The 15026-nt window shown below is 38.7% G+C and overlaps 2 protein-coding genes across 12 annotated transcripts in view; one reads left to right on the top strand and one right to left on the bottom strand.

Annotated features, from left to right (window-relative positions):
- The window catches only part of TMA16 (translation machinery associated 16 homolog), a 73771-nt gene that overhangs the window by 33622 nt on the left and 25123 nt on the right, over nucleotides 1–15026 (top strand). The window lies entirely within an intron of this gene.
- The window catches only part of MARCHF1 (membrane associated ring-CH-type finger 1), an 867957-nt gene continuing 853015 nt past the window's right edge, over nucleotides 85–15026 (bottom strand). For 9 of the 11 annotated variants that reach the window (XM_045055710.1, XM_045055711.1, XM_023252710.2 and 6 more), the window contains one exon: nucleotides 85–4414. In XM_045055710.1, the coding sequence (XP_044911645.1) occupies nucleotides 4116–4414 (299 nt within the window). In that variant the 3' untranslated portion in view covers nucleotides 85–4115. Of the gene's footprint in view, nucleotides 4415–6796; nucleotides 6869–15026 lie in introns of all 11 variants that reach the window. The other 2 variants (XM_023252709.2, XM_045055712.1) reach the window with 2 other exon arrangements.

The following is a 15026-nucleotide window of genomic DNA, read 5'->3' as shown; positions in this document are numbered from 1 at the left end:
ACTCAAGATTTTTTGAATGTCGCAGATACAAACCTGCAGAAATCCTGGTAAATTAGGCAAAGAGTACAGAAACCACAACAAAAATTTAGGTCACTTGTTTAATATACAAAGTCTTTCTTTCACAGATAATTATCTTCTTTTCCTTAATTCATCTCAGTACACATTATTCACAAAACAGTAAGTTGTTAATGCAAGAGAATTAGGTAAAACCAAAAAAGTACAAATGCTCAATCTCAAAAATTGCACACAGTTAAAATAATTTTTCCTCGTTTGTTTTAAATGTGATATCCAATTTCAAAATGGGCTTCAGATTTGGAGGAAACATTGCAGCCCAAAATAACAGCACTTCCTTTCAGCTGTATTGATATGTAAAATAGCACCTTTGGGCTGACTTATGAAAAAAAAGGTTTTTATCTTTCTTAATTAAAGTGTAAGTCTTTCACAATTATTATATAACAACTACAATAATGAATAATAAGTTTAAAGAGCTCTACTTTGTTCCGAAATATTCATTGGCAAGGTAAGGAAAGGTAAACTGTCAGTCAAATGGAATAATCTTCCCCACCACACCCCCTTGGCAATTACAGTCTCTTAATGATGTCATTGCTCTAATGAGCTAATTTTCCAGCCAAACAGTAGATGTTTTAGGGGTACCCAGGGACCTTTTGCAAAACAAAATAAACGAGGCTATCTCTGGGGCAATAATCACATGTAATAGCAGCTCAGAGTGAGATTCAAGCCGGGGATATTTTAAAACACTTCTTCAATATACACCTATCTTCAGTGTCTCCACTGCTATATCCCAGGTTGATGGGATCATTTTTGTTTGGATTTTTTTTCATTTTTGTTTTACTTGTGTTTGTTCTCAAGCTTAATTGCCTTTTGGACTTCACTCTTTAAAAAAATAACTGGAATTTCATTCCTTTACAATTCAATCTTTGATACAATGAAAGTGAGAGTTCTTTTAAAAATTAGCATAAATGTCTGTAGTTTATGGTATTGATACTACCAAATGCATGATTATAAAAAGCCAAGATTTTTAACAGAATTGTGTTGCCATTCTTCAATTTCAGTCCTTTGTTTCAATTCCATTTTTTTTACATGAGCAGGAAAACATGCTTCAAAAAAACTGTCAGCCTGGAGAGTAGTTTTTGAAGGGTATATCCAGTCCACAACAGTATTGTCACAAAGCCAAATCCTTTCACTGAAAGGGCAGTTGCCACACAAAATATGAAAGGAAATCAACATTAGGTTTTAAATGCATGTAATTATTTCAGATTGTTTGAACTATAAACAGCCATTATAGGAAAACTTTGTAAAAGATTTAAATTCGGGAGTTCAGGGTTTATATATGAAGTTCAGAAGAGTAATAGCAGAATAAAAAGCTGACTGTTAACCTTCTAGGGAGCTATATGTATTATTATATTCTCATTACAAGAAAGTCAAGGCTTTTGTAAGTTAATTTTGAGAATTTAGGTATGATCTTAAAACACTATGTCGTATTTTCTTGTTTAGACACTAATGCTGATCTTTTCATTCTAGAAATATTTTCTTAGTGTTAGGTGTGACCCTTAATAAACAAGGCCTATTAGCCAGTCCTCTCCCATTGAGAAATAAGCTATGCATTTACCAATCTTTAGATTTGTACAGAATTTAAATAGTATTTTTGGTGGTAATTAAAGTAAATAATCATTTTCCTTCCAGAGCAGACAAAAGAGATAACATTTCATTGCTTGCTGGTGACAGATTCCCTCCCACTTCCTCCCCCACCCCCCCAGGGAATATATGTAAACAACTTGTTCCCATTGCTAAGCTCCTGGAGAAATGGATTAGTAAAAAGCTTAGGGCAATTAACAGAAAAATTGAATCAAGGTTAATCTATTGGGTGATATGCCATGGTTAAATCACCCAAAGCTTCTATTCATGAGTATCTTAAAACTTTAAAATAGAAATTTAAGAGGAAGTTAATACAAATTTTAGTCTGTTTAAAGTTCATTAATTTTTTATTACACCACTTTTGCCCTTATTTGTGCAGAAATTTTGGTACACTTTCGTTAACTTCAACTGGGTCTTCCCTGTGCCTTTATTCCATACCCTCCGTAACAAGTTTTAAGAAAGATGTTTTAAACCTTTTGTTTCCTGACTGACCAAAAACCTTACCAGTTTTCTCATGTACATACGTGAAATCACACACACACACACACACACCACACACACACACACACACACACACACACACGACATTGTTTACCTTTTCTTTATTTCTAGGAATTGGGACTATTTGGACTAAGTGTCAGCCACTACTAATATTCATATCTTTCTCCTCATTAAAAGGTTATTTCCTTTTCCTTTCTTATATGATAATCCGTGAAGAACAAGCACACTGATAATTACAAAGTGCATCGATGTGATACCCAGGTTTGTGCAATGCTATACCCATGCTTTGGTCCTTATGGCCATCACAGTTGCCTTTTCACAATAATAAATATGACAGCTAACAAAAATAAATCACCTTTTAAAATGTAGAACCTCTTTCTTTGACAGGTCACTACATCTATAATCATTAATCTAGCTCACTGCAGAATCTATCATCCACGCTTCAGTTTTACATGAATATGCAAGGAGCACGATAATCAGCTGCACATCAAACCGCAACAACTCAGTTTATTACTTATCACAAAATCTATTCAGTATCTTTCCTTCCCAGCTGAGCAGGGAAATGCTGTCAGCTTTTTCAAACAGAGTCTAAATGCTTAGTCATAACTACTCCTCTGTCAAGTTGATACCACATGTGGATTAAAAAAAAAAAACAAAAACTTACACATTTGACCTAAGAAAAATATTTAATTTCTGTTTCCCTATCATCTGTGCTTCATAGTAGCAAACAAGCTAATTTCAGAACTTTGCCATAGATCATTTCATCCTTTTTTTTTTTTTTTTTTTTTTTTTTTTACCTTTTAGAGAAATGGTAAGTTCACCTAACTCAGGATGTTTAATTTGATGAATGTAAGTGCTTAATAAAACTGTAATATTTGAGAGACTCTGAATAAAAGAATGAATTGAGCTGTTGTTTTTAAATATTCAACTGTTCGATGAAGCAGAGGTCCTGCCTCTAATTTTAGGGCTGTGCTATCCAGTACAGTTAATTCAAATGAAGATATGTTGTAAAGACAAAATACATACTGGATTTTGAAGACTTGGTTCGTAAGAAAAAGATGTAAAATATCTCAATTTTAATACTGATGACATGTTGAAATGATATATAGTGTTAAATATAAACATTTCATTTAGTTTTACTTTTCTAATGGGGCTGCTAGAAAGTTTAAAATGTATGCATATGATATGTCCTGCGTTTGTGGCTCACGTTATATATCTGTTGGACAACGCTGTTTTAAGAGGGACGAGATAAAATATAGAACCTGATAGTTGATTTCAACTTCCGTAGGTATTTAACAGTGCTAATTACACCCAAAAACCTCTGAAAATCTTTTGCTCATGACTTAAACATAATTCTAAGTATTGATCTCTTCAAATGTGTATTGCATCTATTTTAAAAACATGCATCTGTTAAAACAACTGGACTCCACTATAGCCATAAAAATCTGTTAGCTGTCCAAAGTATAAATATCAAAATATGCATCCTCCAAGTTTGCTTCTGATGTGACGTAAGGATAATGTAGACAATTTCAAGCTTAAAACCAAGTATGTTTCTTATTTCTGGATGAGAGAGTTAACATTACAAGGCCTTAGAAGAAATACACATTGCAATTCAAGTCTGTATTCTTAAACTTTGTCCTGCTATCGTGAAGATGCATGTGTCCATGTAGTCTTTCGTCATTGCCTGAAAGCATCCCTCGCTCCATTGGTTCTTAATTGTCTTAGAAATCACCTCTAGCAAATTTTTCACATTTCTGTATCACACTTTGGACTGCTTCATGGGATCCTGGTCATCGGTGCCTTTTGGTCCTTTCCTTTTTTGAGCAAAGTAAGGAAGAACGAGTCAGTAGGAGAAAGGAGAAGATAAAGGAGTGAATAATTCAGGATCACTTCTGTCATTTGTAGTGGCTAAGGGCTAGAAAGATACCCTTCAGTGAAGAAACTCCCAACTGTTTGTGTCACACCGGGATGACCTCAGGGGGGCCTCCCTCTGCAGATGGCAGTGAATTTGTACCCGTTTGTGATACAGGCACCACCACAGCATCTTTGATGTCCGTGTTTATGTTACACGAGAAATTCTTCTCCTGCTTTTTGGCAGTGTCTGGGCAATTTTGCACAAAGATCACACGGTTGTAGGCCTTCAGCCTGCGCCATAACTGAACGTAGACTTTACACTGTACGTACATGAAGACAAGACCTCCCGTGAAGCCAATGGCCACCACAACCAGTTTTGTCCAAAATGGCCATTCAAGAACACCTTTGAAATAAAAAAGAGAATGTTATCACCAAGTTGTTATCAATGGACTTGGTAATTTTTTTTTCTATGACTCCTTCAAAAGACCATGCCTGCCTACTAAATTTTGTGGATAAGAAATATATTGTTAACAGGCAGTAAAATTCTAACCAGAATTGCTTAATTGCTTTCAACTCTTTTAAAGGTACTGTTGAAAGTCTACATGAAGGAGCTCACCTACCACTATAATGGTCTTATTTCTCCTTATAGCATCAAGTATGTGACATTAGACTTTAGATACTTACTTTGACATTTATTCCTTATAGTGAACATACTGAGTCAGTTTAAAATTCTTTTAAAGGATTTTACCTTACCTAAAACCTTAAAGGTCCACCTTAAAATCTTTTAAAGGTAAAGTAATAGGTACTTTTATAGGATTGTACATTCAGGTCCCCCTCCCCACCCTCATTCCCTTTAAATAAAAAATGTGAAAGAAAGAAGCTGTCACATCTCACCAGAAACAATTCCTGAGTAAAGGCATGCATCAAATTTAGTGTTTTAGTCATTTTTGTTTCGTAAGTCTTTTTGTCGCTGAGAACCACTTTCTTACATATCAATATTTTCTCTTAATTTCCACCATCATAACTACAAATTGTCTTTCACAATTTTTAAAACTATTTCACAAGAGTTTCTGTAGCTACAACAATATTATGAATGTTAAATACACGACAGTCAGGAGTCCATCTCTTGCCAACATCAGTATGTGTGGAGGGTATAATAGCCATCTACGTTCATGTGAAAGGCTTTAATATGTTGGGCCAGGAAGAGTTGGTTAGAAATCCTAGTTTATGAGAGTTTCTGATTCTATTTTGGGCTTTTATTTATACCAATGGATAGAGTTATAAGAAGTCCTACCTATATTTTGTAACAGTGACATATGCTTTATGCTTCTGTAAGAAAACAGACACAAGGGTTTGTTCAGCTCTTACTTTAGTTCTGCCTATGCAAGGAGAACAATCATCTGACACACAGACCGAGGGTAGACCAGTGGTTCTCAACAGGGGCAAGTTTTGTTTCCCAGGGGACATTGGGAATGTCTGCAGATACTGTTTATTGTTATACCTGGTGTTGGGGTGGGGTGCTACTGACTTTTAGTAAATAGAGGCCACAGATGCTGCATAAACATCCTATAGTGTGTAGGATAGCACCCCCCCCCCAACGAAGAATTAGCCCCAAATGTCAGTAGTGCTGAGGTTGAGAATTCGTGTAGAAGATAATCATTTAAGCTTCTTAATTGCAGGGAGGATTCAGTATGCAGATCAGACATCTTGAAGTTCTCCAAATTTAGAAAGATTTTTGCTCTTGGCTACTATATTGATCCGTAGTTTCTATGTGTTTGGAATGTTTTAACCACAGACAAGCTGGAGAAGATGTGCTTTATCTCCCATTTGGGGGGAAGTCCCCATGGGTTACATCTAACTTTCCCCTCTGTTTGCTAAATCAAACTACCAGCTGTTCTAAGAGTCTGGAGGTTTTCCATTTCTGAGGCTTTGTCCATGATATTTCTTCTCTCGGTTTTCCTTCTGTACTTCTGCATGTCTGCTGTTCCACAAAAGCCAACTAAGAAGTAATTTCCAGCTGGAAATAAACCCGCATTCTTCTAGTTTCATGTTATTTCTTCCACTTGTGGCATGTGTTAACTTTCTAACAAGTTATTTTTACTTTGGTACACCATAATCTTGACAAGCACAGAATTTATGTCTGGTTGGTCTTAATTTTCCACAGTGCCTTGCTCAGTAGATATTTCGAGGATGAATGAAAGCTTTTGAAGTTCCAACTTGGATTGCTTTGCCTCAGTCTTTTTAATATAACCAGAGGTGACAGCCTTTCTTCACTTGTCCATGAAGCCCTGCTTTCATTGGTGGATAATCTGAAGAATCCACTCTTGTCCTACCTCTCCTTCCTGAAATAATGGCTGGAACCCATAATATACTTGAGAATCTGGGCCATTTTCTCTAATTCTGGGAGACAGTCTGGTTCTTCCACTTTCACAATGTTCTCTGAATTGATTTTGTCTCCTCCAGTCATTTCCTTCGTATGTTTGTGAAGTCAGGGCTCCCAGTACATCCATCAACAGTTTAGAGTGTGCAATATCCCCCTACCCTACATCCAGAAGTCATTTGGGTACAAACCCACTGTCCACGTGACATCTTCTCTCAGAGACAGCCTGATCTTTCTCTTTGGTTTTGACTAAGTGGGCAAGATTTTTGTTTTCTATAAAGATATTGTTGAGCAGTTATTAAGATTTTACCTTGGAAAATTCACCTAAAGGACATTGTGAGAGGAGATAATAACATGGGGCTAAGTGAATTTCCAAGAATGTTTCCATTGGCAAGATGTATTTACCTCCTTTTATCGAGACTTAGTAATTTGTCTTCATGCTCAACCTTGTTGGACTCCTCAGTTCTATGGTGTCTTCTGTAAAGAAGAAAGAATGTACACAATAAGGGTGGTAGAAAAGTGAAGGCACAAAGTCTTGTTCCTTGTGGATCCTTTGTGTAAACAAGTAATTCTTGGTCCTCACTAATATATATTTGAAGCTGGAACCTGAACTTGGAAATGCCAAGAGCTCAAAGTTGTTTCTACCTGCCAGTTTGGAAGAGGAATTTGAAATTCAACTTGAGGCAATTCAACCATCTGTTCATTTCTCTGAAGCCCAAAGATCTATCTGTAGTTTTGCCTTTGTGCTTGGGATCTTTCTTCAGAAATTTCTGTAGGCTTAGGAATAAACTCTCTGTATCCCTACCTTTTTAATGTTACCTTTTAAACATTAACAGGAAACTTGCTTGGAAATTCTTGGGTAAGAATTGGAGGAGCTTGGAAGAGCAGATGTTCTGTCCACAACCATTTTCTAAGGCAATGGAAGTCTTCTCTTGTCCCCTATAATAGGTAAACCTGACTCATTCACTGTCCATATTGTCATGCCAATCCTCCACGAATGGCCAGATACATTCTCAAGCAATCTCAACATATGATTATTAAATTCTTCCAGGCCTCCTCTTTTTTTTTTAATTTTCTTCTTTATTTTTTAAAATTTACATCCAAATTAGCATATAGTGAAACAATGATTTCAGGAGTAGATTCCTTAATGCCCCTTACCCATTTAGCCCATCCCCCCTCCCACAATCCCTCCAGCAACCCTGTTTGTTCTCCATAGTTATGAGTCTCTTCTGTTTTGTCCCCCTTCCTGTTTTTATATTATTTATGTTTCCCTTCCCTTATGTTCATCTGTTTTGTCTCTTGTCCTCATATGAGTGAAGTCATATGATTTTTGTCTTTCTCTAATTTCACTTAGCATAATACCCTCCAGTTGCATCCACGTAGTTGCAAATGGCAAGATTTCATGCTTTTTGATTGCCGAGTAATACTCCATTGTGTGTGTGTGTGTGTGTGTGTGTGTGTGTGTGTGTGTATACATATATATACCACCTCTTCTTTATCCATTCATCCATCGATGGACATTTGGGCTCTTTCCATACTTTGGCTATTGTTGATAGTGCTGCTATAAACATGGGGGTGCATGTGTCCCTAAGAAACAGCACACCTGTATCTCATGGGTAAATGTCCAGGCCTCCTTTCTGTAAGGGCATGTGTATGATGCAGTACTGGAGGGCCAGCCAAACAACCAACATGCTAGTAGGTCTTCTGTGAAAGGCTTAAGGTGGTCTGTAGATTCGTCCTGGGTTATGGTATTGAAGATTTTGCATAGTAGAGTTTGATGAATGTGTGGTGCTACCAGAGCCACAGAAATCAGCCCACAATCTGTAGGGAAATTTATATTTAAAGAGCAAATAAAAGCACTCTAGACAAAGAAAAGCAAATGGGCCTTTCAGCTCATCATAGACTCTTGGGAATCTGAGTCTGTGCAAGGTTTTTCTAGCAAGCCAGAGAGGAAAACTGGGGACTCTAGGTAAAGTTCTATAAATACTTGAATAAAAATAAAAATGAATGAAAGAATAAAATTTATAAATTATTTTCTCGCATAAAAAGGTCTTCCAGATATTCCTCACTCTATTCTCCATTGGGGTTGGGTAAGTAGACATGGATTGGGACTATTTAAAGGCATTTCCCCTTCAGGAACCTGAGACTAGAATTTATTGATCAACAGGACCACTGCCACTGACCATCTCTTACCTTCTTTATAATCACTTTCTTCATCTTCACTCCCAGAAGGCCCTCCTTCCTGGCTAAGAAATACCCTGATCCCAAAGGATTCAAACTTTTATTCAATTTCTTTGCAGACCAGACCCCAATAGGATGTTCCTTATTATGCTTCTCAAAGGCTGTTTTCCTGTGTAAAGTCCACACCCATTCTTAAGGATCATGAGTTTTATTCCCAAGAATCAGTCACTCCAGTCTTTATATCTTCATCTGTCCTAATTCAGAGTGCTATTTCATTTCCTTCAGGTATTGACAGCCTGTTACCTGGTATTCTCTTTGGTCTCAGTTTCCTCATCTTTAGTAGCTTGTTCAAAAATACTCCCACTTGGCTCACGCCTCCCTGTAACCGTGTCCTTGGGTATCCACCCCCTTCGTCATTGACTCTGGCTGTGGCCACATGACTGGTTTGGGCCAACAGGACAATAGCAAATAGGGCACAACAGAAACTTCAAACGTGTTCCCATTGTGTGTGTGGTTTACTCTCTTGCTACTTGTTTAAACACTGCACTTGCCATGGGAAGAAGACAGGGCCAACAGGTCCTATGTGACGAAAAACAGCTCAGTTGTTTCTGTCATCCAACCAATTGCATGCCCATTGCCAGGCATTTGGAGGAGGCCAGCCTTGATTATACAGCAGCCAGCCAATGTGCCAGCTGTTTGTAGACACATACGTGGATGCTGCAGAGAACAGCCAGCCAGGTCCTGGCCAGGAGGAATGCCCAACCGATCTGCAGAATTGGGAGTGAAATAAATGCTTGTGGTTTCAAGTTAGTAAGTTTTGGGATAGTCTGTTATATAGCAAAAGATAACTGATATATCAGTTAAAAATGGAGATATTGGTAGTATTTACCTCACAAGGTTGCTAGTGTGGGTTAAATGGGTAGTTCTTGACATAGAAAGTGCTATGTAAATATAAGTTATTTTTGCCATCTGGATGATTTAAATGCTACACACCTTTCGCTGATAGAGTTGTAGACTAAATGCAAAGCTTTCTGGTGCCTATGACTAAGACCTAACTTCAATGGGCTTCAACCTTTAGATGTCCCATCTGGACTCCAGGGCAATGAAAACCTCCACAACTAGGAGAGGAGAAAGTCCAGTTAGCTCCCAGCCAGGCCAATGGAATTAGAACTATCCCTCCTCACTCTGGGCCTCTGGGCATCCTTCCCAATCGGTAATTCCCTTCATGGAGAAAAGCTCAGAAATCTCACTGTGTGTTGTTAGGAAACATTTATGCCAGAGTTTCAGACCACAATGACAATGGTTTGTAAGCTGAGATGTATCCACTTTCAGACTCTTCCAGACTCATTTTCTAGCTATATTGTTTCTCTGAAAATATGTTTCTTTTAATAGAACAGGGTCCCCAGCTCTCTCCACTGGAGAAACACATGCAGGGTCACCTGTAACATCTTGCTTCTTGTTCCAATTGGGTAAACCACAGGCTCCTGGAGGGTGTTCATAATAAAGCTGAAGATGAGGTAAATTGCTTACTTCCTCATCTTTAAAACAGTGATCCCTAAAATCTCTTCCTGCTTTTAAATTGGAATTCTCAAAGTATTCTGCATATCTTGTGTAGATCATGTAACTGGAGACACCTGGAGTGTGTCTAAAAAGGCTTTTAAAATCCCCAAACAGCAGAAGAGAACCTGTCTCATTTAACAGCTGCAGGGACAATATATATTTAGAAAAAGCATCTCATTGGTAAGTTGGGATATTTTTGGCTGGGTGCTTAGGTTATGCAGAGTTATGAAATGTGTTTGCATAAGGGTGTGTGTGAATGATGGGGCTAAGGAGATGGTTTTCTCCTTTACTTTTGTCCTGGTTGCTTCTCTCCTGTTGCTTAAATCATTAAAAAAAAAAAAAAAAAAAAAAAAGCTCACACATTTGTAACATTTTCCTTAACTTGTTTTAATGGTGGTATTGACTGTGAGTAAAGATAAAAATACAAAAATATATAAAAGTATGAGTATATATAAGAAATATATAAATATCAGGGCACCTGGGTGGCTCAGTCTAAGCGTTCAACTCTTGATTTCCACTCAGGTCATGATCTCCCGGTCCGTGAGATGGAGCCCCATGGCTTGGCTCTTTTCTGACAGCATGGAGCCTGCTTGGGATTCTCTCTCTCTCCCTCTCTCTCTGCCTCTCCCCTGCTTACCTTCTCTCCTCTCTCTCAAAATAAATAAACATTAAAAAAAGGAATATATAAATATATATAAATTATACAAATATATATGTGTGGTATTTGTATAAACACGATGTTTCCGTTTATCTGATGCAAGGTCAAGTTCATAGTATCTTTGAAAAATGTATCAGAAAGCACCTTTGAAGGGTATTCAGTCCAACTTCGTTTTTCAGATGAGGAATCTGAGCTTCAGAGTGACTATTTTATTCAGCGTAACTGGTCCGCAACCAAGGGCAGAACTAGAAGCCTGGGCTTCTGACACGTAGCTCAAGTCAGTGTTTATCATCTTTGGGTTATTAACAATAACAGTGCATACACTCACTTTAAAAAGGAATGCTTAAACAGCAGTGCTCAAATGGAAAATATATGGATTGCTGGGAAGTGATTTTTAACACCCACTGAAGCAGATGTTAACAGCTAACAAGTATAGCAGAGCCATCGTGCCTGTCTGCTGGGATCAGCCACAGCTGGCAACATTTTTTGAACCTCTACTCATATTAAATCCTCTCAATAATGAAGCATGGCCCCTGCCCTGGAGATGCTTAGAGGCTCACAAGTGGGGCAGGCATGAAAAAAAAAATTTGATTTGTTATGCTAGCCCCTTGTGGTGTACACATTTACATAGTTCTAGGGCGAGATTAAAATTTGCACCTGCCATATGATTTCACTTCTGTGTGGAATCTAAAACACAACAAGCAAAACAAACTGAAAACAGAAAATAGACTCTAGACTCATAGGTACAGAGAACTGTGGTTGCCAGAGGGGAGGAGGTGGGAGAAAGGTGAAATAGGCGAACGGAGGTATAAACCTCCAGTTATAAGTAAATCATGGGGTGAAAAGTACAGCATAGGGAACACAACCAGATTGTAACAGCTCAGTGTGGTGACAGATGGTGACCACACTCAACTACGGTGAGCATTTTGTAATGTATACAGTTGTCCAATCTCTATGTCGTACACCTGAAACTAATATTGTATATCAGCTATATACTTCATTAAGAAAAATACTCTGCACCTACTTTCTCTCTAATAGTATAAATTGTTGTGTTTTCCTGGTCTGTATTTTTGTGTTTTGTTTTCAACAAACAGTATACTGAAACATTTTTCTAGAATATGTAAAGATAAGGCAGGAGGACGTTGTTCCCCCAAATTAGAGTTAGTAATGGGTGATTGTGTTAAAGTTTTGAGTACCAAGGCTTTTTTCTTTTTGGTCATTAAAGGCAACAGAGAGAGAAGAGAGAGAGCTATCTGGGGCACCAGGCTTATTTAATCTAAAAGAACAACCATTAAAAACACATGAAGGATTTTTTTTTTTCCCTTTTCAGTATTGTTATTACAGTTCAAAGAATTTTGCTGTTTTACATTCAACCTCAGTTTGGGTTGAAGAAGGACAATTTGTTCCTCTTCCAATATTTTTGAAGGTTTTCGAAATGGATTTAAAATATTTTGACTTTTAAATTTTGCAGTTTTTTCAGACGTTAAAAGTAAATTCAGGCTCAGCACTCACAGTCCCAATGCCAAAGGGAGATTAAAATAATAACAACTCATACAGATGCCCACACTACCTACAAATGTGTACTTTGGGAAGTCAGGCTTTAAATACAATCTGAACATAAGTACAGACGGTACCCTTTGCAAAAGTCACTATAGTTTCCATCTGAAATTATCCAAGTTAGGTAGGAACTGTCCCACTGGCAAGTGGGTCTGTAGGAAGTCATGGATATGGTTTCCTGATGAATATCTTGCTGCCTAATTCAGAAGCTCTGAACACCAAAGATAAAATTCATCTTATTTCCACTTGCTCTTAAGAAACTGAAAATAATTTTTAAAAGTATACAGTAGAAAGCTGACCTGACCCTGGACCATGGACCATGTGTGTGTGTGTGTGTGTGTGTGTGTGTGTGTGTGTGTTATATATATATATAGCCTTTGATTATCATTCAGTATTTTCTTTTGGAAATCTGAGGGACCTGAGTGATAATTCATTTGGGAGACTCTGGCCTGAAATCCTGCATCCACCCAGAACTGAGGTGGGGGGCAGGCATTTTGAAGAAAAGTTCTACAAGAAACATGAAAGGTAGGCAAGTGTGAGCATGGGGTATGAGGCACTCACACTTCATCATTCCTTCTACAACGTTGACTGGGCAACTTTCCAGGTCCCTGACACAGTGCTCAGCCCCAGGGATATATGCTGGAGAGCGATCTGTTCTTCCCTGAGCTCAGTCTATTGGTGCCAGGACACTTACAATTAAATGAGCAATTACAATAGTATGTGGTAAGTTTCCTGGTACAGCAGAGCTTCTCATCATGTCTGCAAATACCATGACATAGGGGATAGTCAAATCTAAACCTCTGGGGATAAAACGCAGGCTTTGTAGGGTATAGAAACTCCACAGGTAATTCAAATATGCAATCAAAATGGAGTAAGTGGGTTAAGTGCAGGATGCTAGGTAAGCACGTTTCTCAATGCTTGGCATCAGAATCACCTGTTGGCTTCTTAAGCACAGCCCTACTGAGCTCTGTCCTCAGAATTTCTGGTCCATAGGTCTGGGGTGCAGAGAGGCCAAGAATTTGCATTTCTAACAACTGCCCAGGTGCTGTTAATGCTATCAGTCCCAGGAACCATTTTGAGAACCACTATGGTAGTAACAATTGTTCTAGCTCAGGTTGCTGAACCAGGTGTCCCAGAGGAAGTGATATTTAAGGCAACCTGCAAAGGCTGAGTAGGAGTTGAGCGGTGTGAGAACACAGAACAGTGTTTGAATGTGTGGTGGACAGAAGCTGGAGGAAGGTTTCATGTAGAGGGAAAAGCTGAGCAAAGGTCTAGAGCCCCATTTGTGGGGCTGAACGAATGTTCAGAATAATTGGCTACAACCAGGTCATGGTGGGGGCAGGGAGGGGGCAATTTAGTCACATTAAAGAGTTTGGGATATATTTTAAGAGTAATGGCTAAGTGGGGATAGGATGTGATCAGATGTGTGTTTTGTAAATTTGCAAAGAATCCCTTATTGGGCATGGGTTAAAGGTGGGCAGAACTGGAGAAGGGCTAGTAAAGATGCTGTTGCAGTGTTCAAGTAAAAGGATAGTTTGCACAAGGATGAGGGCAGTCAGGAAAGAGAGACAGGGACAGATTCCAGAGACCAATGAGGCAGAATAATAGGATTTGGTGACTGACTGAAGGCAGAAGTTGGGGAGAGGGAGAGGAGAAATGACAGTCCAAATGGATTTGGTAACAGGTGTTAGCAGTAATGCCTTTCCCACAGGTGTTAGGGTGGACAGCGGTAGTAGATTAAAAGTTTGGACACATTGAGTTTGTGGTGCTTGGAAGACCTTTAAATGGAGACGTTCAGGAGGTCGATGCCTGATCTGGAGTGCAGTACGAGCTGGAGATAAATTTGGAGTTTGGTTCTCAGCATAGCAATGACAACTGAAGACATAAGGGTATCCAGGAGCACTGGAGAATTAGCAGGCAGAGTGAGATAAATGGAAGGAAGCTTGGGGCCAAGGGTTTCTTGGGTTCTGGAGACTTTGGTTGGCTGAAGTTGAGATAGTCCTGTTCATTGTAGGAGAAATGATCACTGTTCACTCACTTGTCTCAGAAGTGGGATTGAGTAAATGTATGTAAGGGAGAGGTTCTAGACTGTCTGTATATGGGTGACACAAGATTGTTTCTTCTCATTTTGTCCAGGACAGGTGCTTATAATCTTCCTTCCCTCTCATGTGGCCAGAGGAGAACAGGAGGAGCCCTGCTGGTATCATGGTGACCGCTGGGAGAAGGCAGGGCTACACTGGGGCCGATCTATGATTCTCAAACACTGAACTCTAAATCAGACATCTACAACTACTTATCCCTGGCTGTCAGGGCTGCCCTTGATCGCTAGGAAAACACTTGAGTCTGAAGATCTTATACCGGGGTGTGCTAAGGTGAGGGTGGTGGTGGGGTGCCTCGCTGTTGTTCTATACATACATGACTGCTGTGTATGGCACACTTTCTGTTACTTAGCTTGGGTCCGTACCTGTAAGTATAGGGGGCGTGGGTTTAAAAAAAAAAAAGAAAAAGTCCTATCCTCAGGAAACTTATTCCAGGGATGTAACAGGCATTTTTTTAAAAATCCAGTATCTCAGGAGTAATGCATAATGTAGTTGTAAACAGTCTAGTCTGGTATACACTGTAAATATCACTGTCATATGGAACTGAAACACAAACACAACCTGCCCCGACCCGTTTCCC

This window comes from Felis catus, chromosome B1 (assembly GCF_018350175.1).
Source record: "Felis catus isolate Fca126 chromosome B1, F.catus_Fca126_mat1.0, whole genome shotgun sequence".
Classification (NCBI taxonomy): Eukaryota; Metazoa; Chordata; class Mammalia; order Carnivora; family Felidae; genus Felis; species Felis catus.
The sequence above is the reverse complement of the archived record's forward strand: the minus strand, read 5'-3'. Positions and strand labels throughout refer to the sequence as shown.